The sequence below is a fragment of the Ursus americanus genome, chromosome 19 (assembly GCF_024610735.1).
Source record: "Ursus americanus isolate L20-20 chromosome 19, mUrsAme1.1.p, whole genome shotgun sequence".
Taxonomy (NCBI): domain Eukaryota; kingdom Metazoa; phylum Chordata; class Mammalia; order Carnivora; family Ursidae; genus Ursus; species Ursus americanus.
Genome location: NC_142145.1, coordinates 50,579,219 through 50,595,934, shown reverse-complemented (window position 1 = coordinate 50,595,934; position 16,716 = coordinate 50,579,219). Strand labels below are relative to the sequence as shown.

At 39.8% G+C, this 16,716-nt stretch overlaps 1 protein-coding gene across 3 annotated transcripts in view; it reads left to right on the top strand.

Annotated features, from left to right (window-relative positions):
- LPIN2 (lipin 2) overlaps positions 1-16,716 on the top strand; it is an 83,449-nt gene that overhangs the window by 46,858 nt on the left and 19,875 nt on the right. For all 3 annotated transcript variants that reach the window (XM_045781909.2, XM_045781907.2, XM_045781908.2), the window contains exons 3-6: positions 5,074-5,169; positions 8,107-8,408; positions 15,069-15,176; positions 15,843-15,969. In XM_045781909.2, coding sequence (XP_045637865.1) covers positions 5,074-5,169; positions 8,107-8,408; positions 15,069-15,176; positions 15,843-15,969 — 633 coding nt within the window. The remainder of the gene's footprint in view (positions 1-5,073; positions 5,170-8,106; positions 8,409-15,068; positions 15,177-15,842; positions 15,970-16,716) is intronic.

Genomic DNA, 16,716 nt, shown 5'->3' with positions numbered 1-16,716 from the left:
CTTCTGGCCTTTCAGAATGGAATCTGCAGGCTGCTGTACATGTAAGCATTTGTGTATCTGTAAGTGGTGTCTGGATAGACAGCATACCTCTTTCTACATGCTGTATGCCTGTAGATACAGTAGAGTTTCTGTACAAGGCTGCCCAAATGGTGTGTTAAAAATACCTTGTCACACCCTTGGGTTTTAATAGGAATCTATCCATGAGACACAGGAAAAGAGAAAATTACTTCTTTTGCACTAGTATCCCAGAAATCCAAAGGATGTGTTTGGGAGGAAATTTGGCTATTTAACCGAAACACAGCTTTCCTGTGACAGTAAAACCAAAACCATGTCTGCCTTGAGATACTCAGGCATATTTGGATTAACTATTTCTTATTTTAGGTCACTTTGGATTAGGGAAAGTTATTCATTGATTTTAAACTAAGATCCCAGTTATGGTGACACCAATGAAGTAGACTTGAAATCATAATCACCTTTAAGCCTCTGGTTAGGGAGGTACAGTATAATAATTTTCCGACTGTCGTCGTTTGTTCTTATTTGATAGCACACCAATACTCCCAGTATAATTTATAACTCAAGAGTTGAATTTCAGAAGGTAAACCTGCAGTTGATATTTTTTAAATAGAAATTTTGTTGGTTTAACACGAAACTAATGATTACTTATCGAAGTTAAATAACCCTGTGTATTAGACAGCAAGTTTCCATTGTGGGTGACAAAAATGCACCTTGCACTAGCTTAAGCAGAAAAGGGAACTTATTGGCTTGTATAACTAAAGCTCAGGGGCATTTGAATTAATCAGGGCTTTATGTAGTGCCTGAGGGTGTTGCCAGCACTCTTGTCTCCTCCCACCTCTCAGCTCTGCCTTCTTTGTGCGTGTGCTCTCTAATGCAAGATGGCCATAATACCTCCAGCTTACTTCCCCGGAACTCAGCAACCAGAGTAGAAAGAGAGCTGTTTCTTCCTACAGAAGCATCAGTGTTTAGTCTCCCTGACAGACTTGTCAGTCTCCCTGGTCCTGTAGCTGGGGTGGAATATATTGATCGGCTTGGCATGGTCAGCAGTCTCACCTCCTCACTCTGAAGCCACACCTGAAATAGATGGTCTGAAATAGAGGATGGATAGATCCCCAAAGGACACACCAGAGGTATTCTTACCTGAAGAATGGCATGCCAGAACAAAGTCTGCTATCGCCAGTATTTCTTTTCTTTTTAAGATTTTATTTATTGGAGGGTGGGAGGGAGGGAGAGAGAGAATCTCAAGCAGACTCCCGACTGATTATGACCTGAGCTGAAATCAAGAGTTGGCAGCTTAACTGACTGAGCCACCCAAGCACCCCTACAACCAGTATTTCTAAAAAGCAAATCAGTTCTGTTTCAACATCTCAGTCATATATATATATTGAGTAAGATTAAGCCGCAGGGTAGGAAGTATGACTATATAGATGTGAGTGTTGTTTTAGAATCCAGTTTACAAGGAGTAGTAAATTAAAATGAGTATGCCAGTTTTCCCACTGCTGTTGTCTTTTTGTTCGTGATCCTATCCAGGATCCCACATTGCTTTCACCTACATTCTCTAACCATTCTGTCTTCCCTTACAACCTTGACTTTCGAAGAGTACAGATGGTTATTACATAGATTGTTATTGGTTATTATATAGGTGGTTATTACATAGATTGTCCCTCAGTTTGAGTTTGTCTGATTTCTCATTTGGGGAAGAATAACACAGAGTGAGGGTGTGCCCCTCTCAGTGCATCATCTCAGGAGGCCCATCATGGTGCCGTGTTTTTCATTACTGGTGATGTTAACTTTGACCCCTTGGTTAATGGTGTGTGTTAGGTTTCTTCACTGTAAATTTATTTGTGGGAAAAACTTGAAGACTGCGCAGATACCCTGTTTATCATCGTATTTCCACCCATGAATTTTACCATACACTGATGAATTTTGCCTGCAACAATTATTACGGTGGTGTTTGCCAGATGATTTTCTGTTTCCATCCTTCCTACTCTGTTTATTAATTGAAATTCTGCTGTATCAAAGAGCTCTCTCCTGTTACTCAATTATTTATTTACATCAATATGGACTTCTGAATATTAATTTACTCTCTGGGTTATAATCCATTATTATCATTATTTAGTTGATCAGATTGTCCCAGATTTGGCAATTGGTAGTTAGCTCCTTCAAGTTGAGTCCTTTTGAAATGCTCCCGTCATTTTTTGAGCACTTTGTTACTTTCTGGCTCCATAAGATATTCCGGAAGAATCTACTTTACCTGCCTCAGCCCTGGAATTAATTAGTTTATTTCTCTGAGGAACAGTGGTTCCTCTTATTAGAGAATAGTGTCTAGAAACAAAGAATCTAGTCACTATGTGTGCTCATTACTAACTGAGGTGTCATTGCTTCTAGGCCCCAGTGGGCAGAGCCGGAAAAATCTATGTAGATACATGTACCTACATCTGTCTGTAAAAATCATGAGTTCCCACTGATTCCAATCCATCACCAGAAGGTTCTTCCTCATCTCCGGTATTTGTGACGTCTTTCTCTGACAGTGAGAAACATGCCTCTTATTATATAATGTTTACTTGTTCAGTCCTGGAATATATGTAAAATAATTTCAGAACTGCTAACCCATATCTGTGATTTTTTAAAAAAATTACTACAATATTTGTTTTTGGTTCTTCTTGTCTTTAGACTTAAAATACTTAGTCAGAATACCATTTTCCACTTCGGTTAGTTTTCTTCCTTACTCTGCAGTGTGGTTATGTTACTTACATATAGGCTTTTTATAACAAGCATTTTGACAACATATGTCAGTTAATGACTTTCGGTGGCTTGATGTGACCCAGCAGTCAGTGTCAGAAGGGATAATTAATTGGTCCTCACTGGGAAAAACCCAGCAGACCATGCAGTTGTTCCCACTGTAAGGGCCTTGCAAAGCTAAATACACTTAGGTTGTGGACTGCTCTGTTTATATTTCTATATATTTTAGTTTTTATGCCCCCTGAACCAGTCTAAAACTGGAATTTACAAGTTTATCTGTAAGAGTTTTGAAAGTTGGGGGGCACCTGGGTGGCTCAGTCAGGTAAGCATCTGCCTTCAGCTCAGGTCATGATCTCAGGGTCCTGGGATCAAGCCCTGTGTCAGGCTTCCTCCTCAACGGGGAATGTGCTTTTCCCTCTGCCCCTCCCCTGCTCATTCTTGCGTGCGTGCTCTCTTTCTCTCTGTCAGATACATAAATAAAAATCTTAAATTATTCATTTAATATTATAAGGTATTTAAAGGCATTTATTCATAGTCAATAGATGAACAACTGCATTATTTTTAAATGATAAGTATTTAATATTTCATAGGTACACAGTTCTTACTTTGCATTGTAGTACAGATCATTAAAATGGGTAAGCTGAAACCAGGCAAAACAAACTTAATAATAACTGAGAAAAATTAGGATTTTCCCATGATTTTTATAAATTTTTGTCAAAACTTAAAAAATTTCTGTTACCGGTGTGCCTGGGTGGCTCAGTCGTAAAGTGTATGCCTTCGGCTCAGGGCGTGATCCCATCATTCTGGGATCGAGCCCCCGCATCGGGCTCTCTGCTCTGCTGGGAGCCTGCTTCTTCCTCTCCCACTCCCCCTGCTTGTGTTCCCTCTCTCACTGCCTCTCTCTCCGCCAATAAAGAAAGAAATAAATAAAATGTTAATATATTTAAAAAAAATTTAAAAAATTTGTTACAATTGCATAAGAAAATGAAAAATAATAAAATGATGTTTAGTACACTGCAATTTAAAACATTAGAAACATGGAGAACTAAAGTGTCCTATTTCTTGTAAAATAACTAACCAAGATGAGTTGGTTTGAACAGTGCTTGTCTTGATGTAAAACTCCTAATATGGAACAAGCATCTTTTCTTTGTCTTGGAAAATTATCGTACTCTTTTCTGAGTCTGGATCAGCTTTCAGGTTTTCATCGCTGAAACATTAAATATCATGATGTATGTCTGCGAGTTCCTTCACTGTGAAGTGTTTTTCCTGTGTCACTTCCTCTGGGCCGTCTTCATCCTTTTGTCACAACCACTTTCCTCCTTTGTGTGGGTGAGCTCACCTTCACCAGGTTCCTCTGGCTGCACACTTGAGTCTTTCAAATGGCAGCAGGGTCACCATTCCTGCAGTCAGCTATTTCTTCTCTAACTGTTGACACTCAGTTTGAATTTTACTTCCAGTCTTATTACTCTGTTAGGTTAGGTTGCACTTTCATCTTCTCCAATTTCCTCTTAATTATCCATTTTTATAAAATGTCACCTGGGTTTATCAGTGGGAGACAAGGAGACAAGTACAACTATAAGCTTTGCTGTCTGTGCCTGAACTGAATAACCTATATGCTTTGACTAGTCACCAGCAGACTTTGTGTTTTTTTTTTTTTTTTTTTTTTTAAAGATTTTATTTATTTATTTGACAGAGAGACAGCCAGCGAGAGAGGGAACACAGCAGGGGGAGTGGGAGAGGAAGTAGCAGGCTCCCAGGAGGAGCCTGATGTGGGACTCGATCCCGGTACGCCGGGATCACGCCCTGAGCCGAAGGCAGACGCTTTAACGACTGCGCTACCCAGGCGCCCCCACCAGCAGACTTTGAACAGCGATGTGATGGATTACTGATCATGATGGGCATCTGTTTTTATGTAGTGATTTGTAGACAGGAGAGCGGCCAGTGAAGTTTGTGCTTTCTGCAGTTACAGTTAACATTCCACAGTAACTGAAATCTCTATTTGTCTGAACCATGCCAGGTGAGGCCTGGCTGTGCTCACATGGTTTTCGACAATTATATTCCCCGTTTTATGCCATTTGGGGAATTAAATAAGTAAAATATTATATGTCCTAAAAATAAATGATAAAACATTTTCTTTCCCTTCTTATATAACATCCCCTTCCTCCCCAGGTCTGTTTAGTTTTTCAGGGTAGGACGGTAGGGCAGGTAGCGGTGTTTCTCTGGGACACTCAGTCTAGGAACCTCAGTACTAACTTTGGCTTGGTTTAGGTTCAAGGAAAGTTTTAATACTAAATCACACTTTGTTTCTCCTCTTAGATTGATATAGAGATCAATGGCGATGCAGTGGATCTTCACATGAAGTTGGGTGACAATGGGGAAGCTTTCTTTGTGGAGGAGACTGAAGAGGAATATGTAAGTTCTAGTGGGTTACACCCACTTTACACATTGTACTCAGGCCTCCAGGACCTGTCGCGAAGCAGAAATGTTCAGCAGTTTTCATGTTCATAGAGGTGATTGTTACAGGTAAAACAAGCTTTAGTTTTAGGCCGAAAAACTAAGCTGTCAGGAAAGAGCTTAGAGGAGTGAGGAACTTTTCTCTTCACCAAGTGTCAGGGTACAGAGAGCGTGTAGAACGCCTTTGCACTTGCACTTTTTCTGTCTTTAATGAGCTTTCTTATTTAGTATCTGTTAGAGTTTACACCTTGACTTGAATACGTTCAGTTCCGCCTAAATAATGAAGGCATATCTCTGCAGGCTGTGTTTGTACATGTGTGACCTTTAAACCTGGAAAATGTGTGTACCATTTTGGTTAGGGATGTTGGATCTCTAACCTTGAATAGTCTTGAGAATTAGTTTATTATGATCTCAGGAGATTTAAATTAATTGGCCTGTATATTTTTAAATTATTATTGCATGTTTGGCTTCTTTCAGTAAGAGAGCACAGTTTGTTCCCTCCCCCACCCCCACCCCATGTATCTACTGATGTGAATGGTGGTAAGCTGTTCTTGATGGAATTAGTGTGGGTCTTAGAAGAGGCTTCATTGCAGCTTTTATTATAATGAACAAAATCTCAGCAAAAATGATAACCTTCAAGTTATTAAAGATACAGGACTACTTTTGGGGGTTTTAAAGATGAACTGCATGTTGGATGTCATAAATTCACAGAAAAATGTCACCAAAAAATAAACAGTGCAGAATGAGATTGATTGTTCATCATTTTTAGAGAGAAGCCAACAATTTAGATACCAGTATGTAAAGCAGCATTACAAAGTATGATTATGAAAGGGAATCTTTCCAGACTGATATTTCTTCTAGTACCTTAATTACTTTCATATTACCTCATTTGTGTTTACTTGGCCTAAACGAAGTTTTTCCTCATCAAAGACTGAAGCAAAAAGCAGAGTGAAACAATAAATGAGTTATCACAAGAATAAAATATTTTTGATGTCTTCCTTAAAATCATGTGTATTTCAGAACAGTGAATGATTAGGCTTTGTATAAATCAACAAGTGAGAGGACTGGGTTACTGGTAGTTCATTACCTGATTCTCATGGTCCGTTCTGATGATTCCATTTATAACTCTGCTTAGCAAGGTTAACTTGCAGAGTGTCAACTTTTCCAGCCTCTCTTTCCTATTCCATGTATCATCAAATTGTTTAGATTTTCTTTAGAATAGTGTGCTCTCAAAAAAAAAAAAGTTAATTCATCCAACAGCATTGGAATTACTACTCAGTGTCACATGCTATGAATATAACATGCCCCAACTTCCCAGGAGTTTGTAGTTTTAAAGGGAGTAAATGTTACCAAAACCTATCTGTCTTCCATTTATTTACATTTTTGCTTCTGTTAAACTTTGTTCATCTAAACTGTATGTTGTCAGCTTCCTTTTCAAGCCACTAGTTCTAGATGTACCCCTGTCCTTTTAATAGTTGCCCAATCATCCGTAGTGTGGGTGCACCACAGTTTAACCATTCTTGTTCTGACAGAGGTTTACTGTCAGACACTGCATACACCCCCATACACTGCAGACAGTGCTATAACAGTACTAGGAAACACCACCAGGGACAAAACAGCTTTTAAAAAGTACCAGTAAACTTTATTTATAACAAGGACCAGTGAATTAAAAGGCCCTAGAAGTTAGAGACCACAGCCTGTCACTTGAGTGCCCTGGGGGCATGAGGAATAATACCCTGTTACTACAGTTTCTCTGTAAGTGTGTGTTGCTGGTGAACACAAATTTTGTTTAGATAAACGAAATTTTGCCTTCAGGGTAATATGTCTACTAAAGCCAAATTAAAAAGCTTGACTTAGAACAATTATGGAAACTCACTCATTTTCAGGGCTGTTAGGTAAAAATTTGAGTATTCTAAGTTATTCGAGGTTAATTTATACCTCTATTACATACCTTCCATTTCCTCCATGATACAAAGGGATGAAGTCAGTAACTAAGAAGTTAATTTTCTGAACAGCAGACTTGATCATTTATTTGGTATTAAATTACAAGTTTAATTGTTTCTTCTTTCTTCATGTTTAAAGATTACTTTAGAGAGAGAGCACACGCACAAGTGGTGGGGAGCAGAACAGAGGAGGAGGGAGAGAGAATCTCAAGCAGACTCCCCACTGAGCATGAAGCCCAACACAGGTTTCAATCCCAGGACGCTGAGATCCTGACCTGAGCCGAAATCAAGAGTGGGATGCTTAACTGAGCCACCCAGGCACCCCACGAGTTTAATTATTTCTGATCGTCGGGCCTTTCTTCTTTTGAATTCCTGAAAGGCTGTCTTACATACATTACAATTTTAAAATCCACTGATTTTGTTTGTTAACAGGGTTTTGTCTCTCTTAATCACCTTCTTCCACCTTGCTTTAATTTAGCAAACATAAATTTTACCGTAGACCCTCACTTCACTTACCTGTCCTGCTGCCCCCGTCTGATGGGGTGTTCCTGATCTCCGCCTTCCGCTTTATCCTGTTACTGTTCTTTGTAAGTTCTTGACAGAGTGCTTTGTACTGCCTCCTCGGAATGCTGCTGTTGCTTTGACCTTCCCGTTTACAGAGAATTTAATTGGCTGTGCTTTAATTACCGTTTTCATGGGTTTGTGCTAATTTGGTATATCTGTTCCTTCACATGTATTCAGTTACGTAGACCAAACGAACTATTTGTGTGTGCCAGGGTAAAGACCTATTCAGAGTAGAGTGGGCAGTGACTTCGTTCAGTGTGACTCACTTACTTTGGGGACTGTGTATTCTTTCTACCACTGTGAATTTAGATACACAAAGAGTTCATTGTTTTTTATTCACTGTCCACTTTGTCATGGACAACTTTTCTTTTATCATGTTCTTTTTAAGGAAAAGCTCCCTGCTTACCTTGCCACCTCACCAATTCCTACTGAAGATCAGTTCTTTAAAGATATTGATGCCCCTTTGGTGAAATCTGGTGGAAATGAAAGACCATCTCAGAGTTCAGACATCTCACACATCTTGGAAACAGAAACGGTTTTCACTTCAAGTTCTGTGAAAAAGAAAAAACGAAGGAGAAAGAAATGCAAACAGGACAGTAAGAAGGAAGACCAGACTGCTTCTCCTGCTGCAGAGGATACTGTGGATGTGGAAATGAGCTCTGATGACGACAAGGGGGCCCAGTCAGCAAGGTAGGGCTCTCTGTGCAGGTGCTGGGCTTGCGCGCACACTGTGGGCAGAGCTCAGGTAAGCCAGTTGTGGTTGTTTCTTACATGGATCTACAGTGTGAGGTTTGGACTTGTTTTTCCCCATGACAGTTTATTGTCGTATCAGTGGAAGAGGCATTTTTTTTCCTTTCTGCTATTTTTTTTTTTTTTAAGATTTTATTTATTTATTTGACAGAGACAGCCAGCGAGAGAGGGAACACAAGCAGGGGGAGTGGGAGAGGAAGAAGCAGGCTCCTAGTGGAGGAGCCTGATGTGGGGCTCGATCCCAGAATGCCGGGATCATGCCCTGAGCCGAAGGCAGACACCTAACGACTGGGCCACCCAGGCGACCCCCTTTCTGCTATTCTATAAAATTTGCCATCAGACATCCTGCAATGGTATTAAAATACCACTTGAAGCAGACCAGCAGTGTGTGTGTTTTCAGCCAGTAGTTTTCCTAAAGCCAAATCAATTATAAGTTACAAAGAAGATCTGAATTAGTGACTTGGCCTTTGGGCAACGTCGGGTGTATATCCTTACTCAGTATCTTGGTATCTCATCTATTTCTGGGAAGTTGAGAGTTGTTGTTTAGAGTTTATCACCAGAACATTCCTAGTAAGTTGAAGAGGAAAGGAGGGTTTTTGTCTTTTTTTTTTTTTTTTTTTTTTTTAAGTGAGAAATCTTGATTACTTCTTTACCAGCTCAGTAGAAGAACTTAAAAAATATGCCACTTTTCAAGTCATCAGTGCCTAGGATTTAAAAGGTAACAGTTGGGGGTAGAGTATTTTTTTGTTCAAGATTTTGATTTTTAAAGCGTTATTTTAGATCTGTTCCACTGAGGTTTTGCTCTGGCGCTGGTGGACCATATGTGTGTCAGCAGGGTGGTTTACTTCACTGACGAGCATTGGACAAGAATTTGCTGCCCACAAGTGACCCTAAAGTTCTACCTACAGTTCTTCCAGGATCCACCAGAAAGGACACTGAAGTAACACGTTTGCCCTCAAAGTTTATTCGTGTGTGTCTTTTTTATTTTTATTTTTTTTTAAGATTTTGTTTATTTATTTGACAGAGATAGAGACAGCCAGCGAGAGGGAACATAAGCAGGGGGAGTGGGAGAGGAAGAAGCAGGCTCCCAGTGGAGGAGCCTGATGTGGGGCTCGATCCCATAACGCTGGGATCACGCCCTGAGCCGAAGGCAGACGCTTAACCGCCGTGCCACCCAGGCGCCCCTCGTGTGTGTCTTTTATCATAATGTAATTGAGCAGAGCTTAGAATTATTATTATTTTTTAAGATTTTATTTATTTGAGAGCGAACGCACAAGGGAGAGGTAGAGAGAATCAGAAGCTGACTCCACACTGAGAATAGAGCCCAACGTGGGGCTTAATTCCATAACCTCGAGATCATGACCTGAGCCGAAACCAAGAGTCAGAAGCTTAACCGACTGAGCCACCCAGGCCCCCCAAAACTTAGAATTCTTGAACAGCCTGCAGCTTCAATTTAGGAAGATAAAACATTTCTAAAACACATGCAGAGTTTCCTACTAAATGTACAAGAATCATTCTCAAGATGTTGTAAATGAGTGTTGTAAATGAACGCATTACAGAAATACTAGTGCCCGCCTCACTTTTCCAAATCGTGCAAAAGGCTGCATCAGCCAAATCTGTCAGAGTACTGATTGGGTCGACAGTTACAAATGGTTGCCCACTCTCTCTCCAAGCCAGAACATTGCTTTTTTGGAAAGCAGGCATGTCAGAATGCACGTAAATTAGGGCATTGTAATAATTTTCGGGAGCTCGGTGGCTTGTTTTTTCTTTAGATTACCGTGGATCATAGATACTGCCACCTGGAGGAACTCTTTCCTAAAATTGCGCTAAAACAGGTTCTGCTTAATTATGTAGCCAACAGAAATGAGGACTTTAAAAAAAGGACAAAATGTAGCAGTCATGGGAATTCAGGTCAGATGTATACTGAAATCAGTGCTGAGCTGAAAGGTAGGCCCCTTATGTTTTTGGTTGTGGAACAGCAGCTACTTGATCACACTCTTCTGGACCTTTGTTTCTTTAAAAAAAAAAAAAAATTTTTTTTTTTTCAAGATTTATTTATTTATTTGAGAGTGAGCAGGGAGGGGAAGAAAAGCAGACTCCCCACCGAGCGCAAGGCCCGGCACTGGACTCTATCTTACGACCCTGAGGTTATGACCTGAGCCGAATCAGGAGTCAGACTTTTAACCGGCTGACCCACCCAGGCGCCCCTGGGCCTGTTTCTTAATCTATGAAATAAGAGAATTGAACTACATGGTTGGCAAGGCCCTTTCCAGTTCAGCATCTAGATTCTAAAATAATTGGGGGGGTGAGATATTTAGGGTCAAAGTATTAACAACATATTAAACAGGTTAAAGAATCAGAAAAAGAATGTGAAGTCAACTGCTTTGCCCTTGTGCAGCCTAGAAATTAGGTAGGGTTGGGGAGTTTGCAGCTTTCAGTTCTCTTCCCCTCCTCAGGCCCCTGCATTTAGGAAAGAAATTGTTTCCAGAGAAATACCTGAAACTGTGTTTTTTTTTTTTTTTCTTAAAGATTTTATTTATTTGAGAGAGCGTGTGCAAGCACGAGCTTGTGGGGGGAGGGGTGTGGAGGGGCTTAGGGAGACGCATACTCCCCACTGAGCACGGAGCCTGACTCTGGGCTCAATCCCAGGATCCTGAGATGATGACCTGAGCTGAAGGCAGACACTTAACCAACTGAGCCACCCAGGTGCCCCCTAAAATTGGTTTCTATTTTTTTTTTTTTTTTTTTGGTAAATAGCATTCTATTTAAATACCATTCACTTTACTTTTCAAGAATTTCATTGATCATAGAGTTAAGGTTAATTGAGGCTCCTTGAAGGAGGCAGGTGAAAGATGAAATCTTTAGTGGCCTGCTATCGCACAGCTGTAAGAAAACCACTGGTGAAAATTGGAGAGCTTTAAACTACACCGAGCTTTGTGTAAACTGTACCTAGTGAGTCTCTCCCTCAAGGATGGACTTTGGCTTGTATATACCGTGGGAGCCTTGTTTGTCCTTCCAGAAGGTGGATAGATAAATTAGTGTGTATATGTATTAGAAACATTGCACCTGGCTAAGTAGTCTTTTGGAGGGAAGTGACCTGTCAAATTAGATGGTGGTCTCGCACAGTCCCAGCAACGTTAACAATGGAGAATTAAGACCACAGCATCAGAAAGGAATCTCTTCTTTTAATCTACCAAAGGAGTTGTGTTTATATCTGGAAGTTAAGGACAGGGAGTCTAAGACTTTTTATAAACAGCATCTGTTGCCCTGAGGCTACATACTTCATCTCCTGATCCATAACTGGCTTCTAGAGAACGCTACATGGTTTTCTGTGGTGATAGGAATCTTACAGCCAGCTCCCTGCTTTTCCTCCCCTTCACCACCTTTTCTTTTCTTTCTTTTTCTTTTCTTTTCTTTTTTCTTACTTTCTTTCTCTCTCTCTCTCTCTCTTCTCTTTCTTTTTCTTTCTTCTCTTTCTTCTCTTTCTCTCTTTCTCTCTTTCTTTCTTCTTTTTTTTTTTTTAAGTAGGCTCCATGCCCATTGTGGAGCCCAAAGTGGGGCTTGAATTCATGACCCTGAGATTGAGACCTGAGCTGAGATCAAGAGTCAGACGCTTAACCAACTGAACCACCCAGTCACCCCCTCCCCTTCATTTCTGACACAGTAGAGAAACATTGCAGGGCTCCTTTCAGTCCTATTACGAGGCATCTTTTATAGGAAATGTCCTGGATCCAAAAGCAGCCTGAGATTAGCCATACTGAAATTTATTGACCAATAACTGTGCTAAGGCTGAGGATAAACAATGTTGACAGAGTTAGTGATCTTCGGTCATAGTAGTTAACCCCATTTATCTCTGACATACCACCAGTTAAATAGACAAAATTCATTTAGTCCCTCTTATTTATCCCCATAAAATAATTCACACTATTTTAGTTTCCTTTTTTTTCCTGCTTTTAAAAAATTGAGGTACAATTTATGTACAGTAATATCCATAGAACTTAAGTGTGCAAGTATACAGTTGAGTTTTGACAGTTGTATTTACATTATATAACCTCTCTTGGTTTTTGAGTAGGAAAGATAACTGGTTTATAAAATGGTATTAAATTTGAAGCCATGTTGAGATGCACCTGTGAATGCTCAATTGCTTTATTATATATACTCAGTATGAAGTTTGGCAGCTGAACCTCCCACTTCCTCCTGCCCTGACTCGGTGTTAAACTGTTTACCCTACTGCAAATTCTCTGCTGTTCAGTGTTAATGTATGTATTTGTCCTGTATCTTGACATCAAGATACAGTCAGTGTTCATACTGTTGTCTTCACATTCCAGTATCTACACTCCCTTTTGTCCTCATGTAAATACATGTTAATCGGTTGTGGTCTACCTAAGCTGGTTGAATGTTCTCAGGTATGTCTGCCATTTTGAAAAATGCTTAGCAAGTTTTTAGAAGTCTTTCTAGTTAATGAATCATAGGAATGAAGGGAACCTCAACATCAACCTTTTCCACCACCTAACAGGCCTAAACTAATGGGCTTTATTTTTGTCAGGAAATGCCCAGAGAAGACCATTTCATATCTTCCTGGGGTTGTAAATTCTTTTTTTCTTAAAGATTTTATTTATTTGAGAGAGAGCACACAGAGGCAGAAGGAGAAGCAGGCTCCCCACTGAGCAGGCAGCCCGATGTGGGACTTGATCCCAGGACCCTGGGATCATGACCTGAGCGGAAAGCGGATGCTTAACTGAGCCAACCCAGGCAGCCCTGGGGTTATAAATTCTTAATGGTGCCTGATCTCGCTCGCTCTCTCCCTCCCTCTCTCAGTATTTTACTAAATCCAGTTTGCTTTCCTGAACTCTTCTGGGCTTACCTTTTATACTGCAGTGAAATATGTTTCAAAAATATTTTTAGTAAGTTTCTGTGACTTCTACGTTGTACTTTTCAAACCGCTTTCAAATACATGAATAATGATGGGTCAGGCTGTCTGACGCTTTCAGATTTGTCAAGTAAGGACTGTTCATAAGCATCTGGTTTTCCCTTTTTACAGTGTTTACCATTTGAGTTTCATTTTTTAAGAAATAGGGTATTTTTACCTAGATGTCTGCCTTTCTCAAGTATATGTTTCTCTCCCCTCGAATGAGGTGTTATTCCAGAGTTTAATTCTTGTGAGAGAAAGAAGAGAGAGGAAAACCTTAAGTTAGAAGATGCAGCTATGCGGAAAAACCATGACATGGCAGACTTAGTGGGAGAGCAGAGCACGTTCAGTGAGGATATAAAGGACGAAAGGCAATATTAGAGTCAATAAACTGACTTCTACCTCTATTTTTTTTTAAGATTTTTTTTTTTTATTATTTATTTACTTGACAGAGACAGCCAGGGGGAGAGGGAACACAAGCAGGGGGAGTGGGAGAGGAAGAAGCAGGCTTCCCAGTGGAGCAGGGAGCCCGATGTGGGGCTTAATCCCAGGACCCTGGGATCACGTCCTGAGCCGAAGGCAGATGCCTAACGACTGAGCCACCCAGGCGCCCCTTCTACCTCTATTTTTAGTCTACCAAATTAAGTCATACAGATATTCTCATTTTATATAGAATATCTGTCCTGGTAGAATGTAGAATTTTCTATAATAAGCTCTTAAACTGGAAAGTGTAGTGCTTTACACTTTTCAGAGGTTTTCTTTGTACTTTTATTTATACTTTGCAGAGCTCTCAACATATACTACTTAAATCTCATATAGACTCTCAAATAGGACAAGTGGTAAATTCCCAACTAAAGATGAACAGCTGGGGCCCACAGTGCTTCTGAGGGATGTTTTCAAGGTTATATGGCAAGTTAGTACATTAACTGTGCGAATTCAAGAAAACCAAAGGGTAAATTAATTAAAACCTTATTATAAGCATTAGTTCATTCTCCTGTAGTTCTGAGGTCTCTGTATGAATGAACCTTAAAAGCATTTATCGTATTTTTGTATCATCTTTCTCATATCCCCATATCATATAGATTCTAAATAAGGAGGAAGTTCTCAGGTAATTCTTGACCCAAACAAAGAGAAAAATAAGTTGTGTTTTTTAAAGAGTTTTAAGGGTATTTTTGAATTTTTGAACCATAGCTCGTCTTCAGCTCATAGTCTTGTATTTGCTGTAATACAGGAGAGTATAATGAAAGAACAAGGGCTTACTTGTTTTGAATTCAGCCACTTACTAGCTCTTTGATTTTGGGCAAATTACTAAACTTCTCTGGATCCTTGATTATTTAATAGCTAAAATAGAATAGTCCTGCCTCAGATTTGTAAGGATTGAATGAAATACACATAAAGCCTTAGTTTTCCTCTTCTAGCCTTTGAATCAATTACCTTGAAGGGCTGTAAAAGGGAATTTTTAATCACATCTTTTCTGTCTCCTGTTTATCCCTTGCCTCAGTCGTAATTGCAGTTGTGTGTGGTGGGTGGCATTAGTGAGTCCCCTTCTCCTTCATATTTTCCTTTTAAGAGAATTAGTTGTTAATCACTTGGCCTTCTTCATTTGTATCGTCTAAACATGTGTCAGTAGATTTGGGGATATTTTTAAGCTGACATAATGTCATTGTTCCTGACTTTTTTTCCTTTCACAGAGGATCTTCAAATGCTTCCTTAAAGGAAGATGAATATAAGGAACCTTTGCTCTTCCATTCTGGGGATCACTACCCCTTATCTGATGGAGACTGGTCCCCTTTAGACAAGTAAGTATTTTCAAAATTTCTCAGTTTCTTTAAGATACATTAAATAGCTTTTCTGTTATTGGACAGTAATAATATTTCCCATTTCTCTCATACAGGAAAACTGAATGAATATGTACTTGTAACATGAATATGTTCCTTCCCTCTCAGTAAATTATTTTGTTCCTAAACGTGGTCTGACTTATGCTCACAGTATCTGGTCAGCGTACATCTGCATAGTCAGCATAGAATTCGGCCCTCTACAATTCTTCTAATCTTAGTGTTAACTGTTAACTGTAACTGTGGATAATGTGAAGAAACATGCAGTAACACTTTGTTCTGTGTTCAAATCCAGTTTCTCTCATGTATTATGTTAATTTAACCCATCTTTCTGTGCATTTCAAAGGTAAAATCACCTTTCTCATTGATTCTTGTGCGAATCAGTGGGATAATGCATATAAAGCGTTTACAGAGAACCCAGCAAGTCCTCAATAGATATTGGTTGGTGGTGTTTTTATTATTACTAAAGAACTCAAATGGAGGAAATAATTGATATTCCCTTCAGTAGAGTCTATATTGGCAGGATAAAGTTGATATATTCAAACTTACATTTCTTTTAATCTGTCGAGCTCAGCAAGACTGACCTTCCCTACTTAAAAGGCATCACATTTCTTTGTCCTGTGTTTGTAGCCCCTATTCCCCAGCGGCAGTGTGTCCTAAGAGTGATTCAGAGCTGGAGGTGAAACCAGCCGAGAGCCTGCTCAGATCTGAGTCCCACATGGAGTGGACGTGGGGTGGGTTCCCAGAGTCCACCAAGGTACTAATGTTTACTTGCCTGTGGAGTATGTCCAGTTAAAAACCTGTGAGGCGTGTCTGTCATTGAGTGAAGGGGGGAGGGGTGATTTCTGAGGCGGCACATGTGAATATAAATGATGGTACTGCCCTCATGTGGTCACGTGAGGAAATCTAAAGTTAACATTTTTCATAACTGCAACAGAAGGAATCCAGCACTATTTTGTCTTTCTATTGAGTAAATAATGAGAATTTCCACACTTAGGTTTTAAATAGAAAATTGATTTTATGAAAGCTTTTTTGCCAGCTCATAATGAAGGAATTGGAAAGATACGTTACTTGAGAGAGAAAATATTTAGACCCTCTTAAGTTTTTTTTTAACACATTTTCTTTATATGTGTGATTTGCATTGAGACTTGACTACCCACTTTTACGCTATTTTTTTTTTTAAAGATTTTTTTTATTTATTTGACAGAGATAGAGACAGCCAGCGAGAGAGGGAACACAAGCAGGGGGAGTGGGAGAGGAAGCAGGCTCATAGCAGAGGAGCCTGATATGGGGCTCGATCCCATAACGCCGGGATCACGCCCTGAGCCGAAGGCAGACGCTTAACCGCTCTGCCACCCAGGTGCCCCGACTTTTACACTATTTTAACAGAGCATTGAGGTATAGTCCAAGCAGGGCCAATTTTTCATATAGCACTCAAGTTTTCTCTCTGAAAATGAATATTCTCCCTCTTAGCATCTAAAAATTGTGGTTTTTCCTTAGTCTT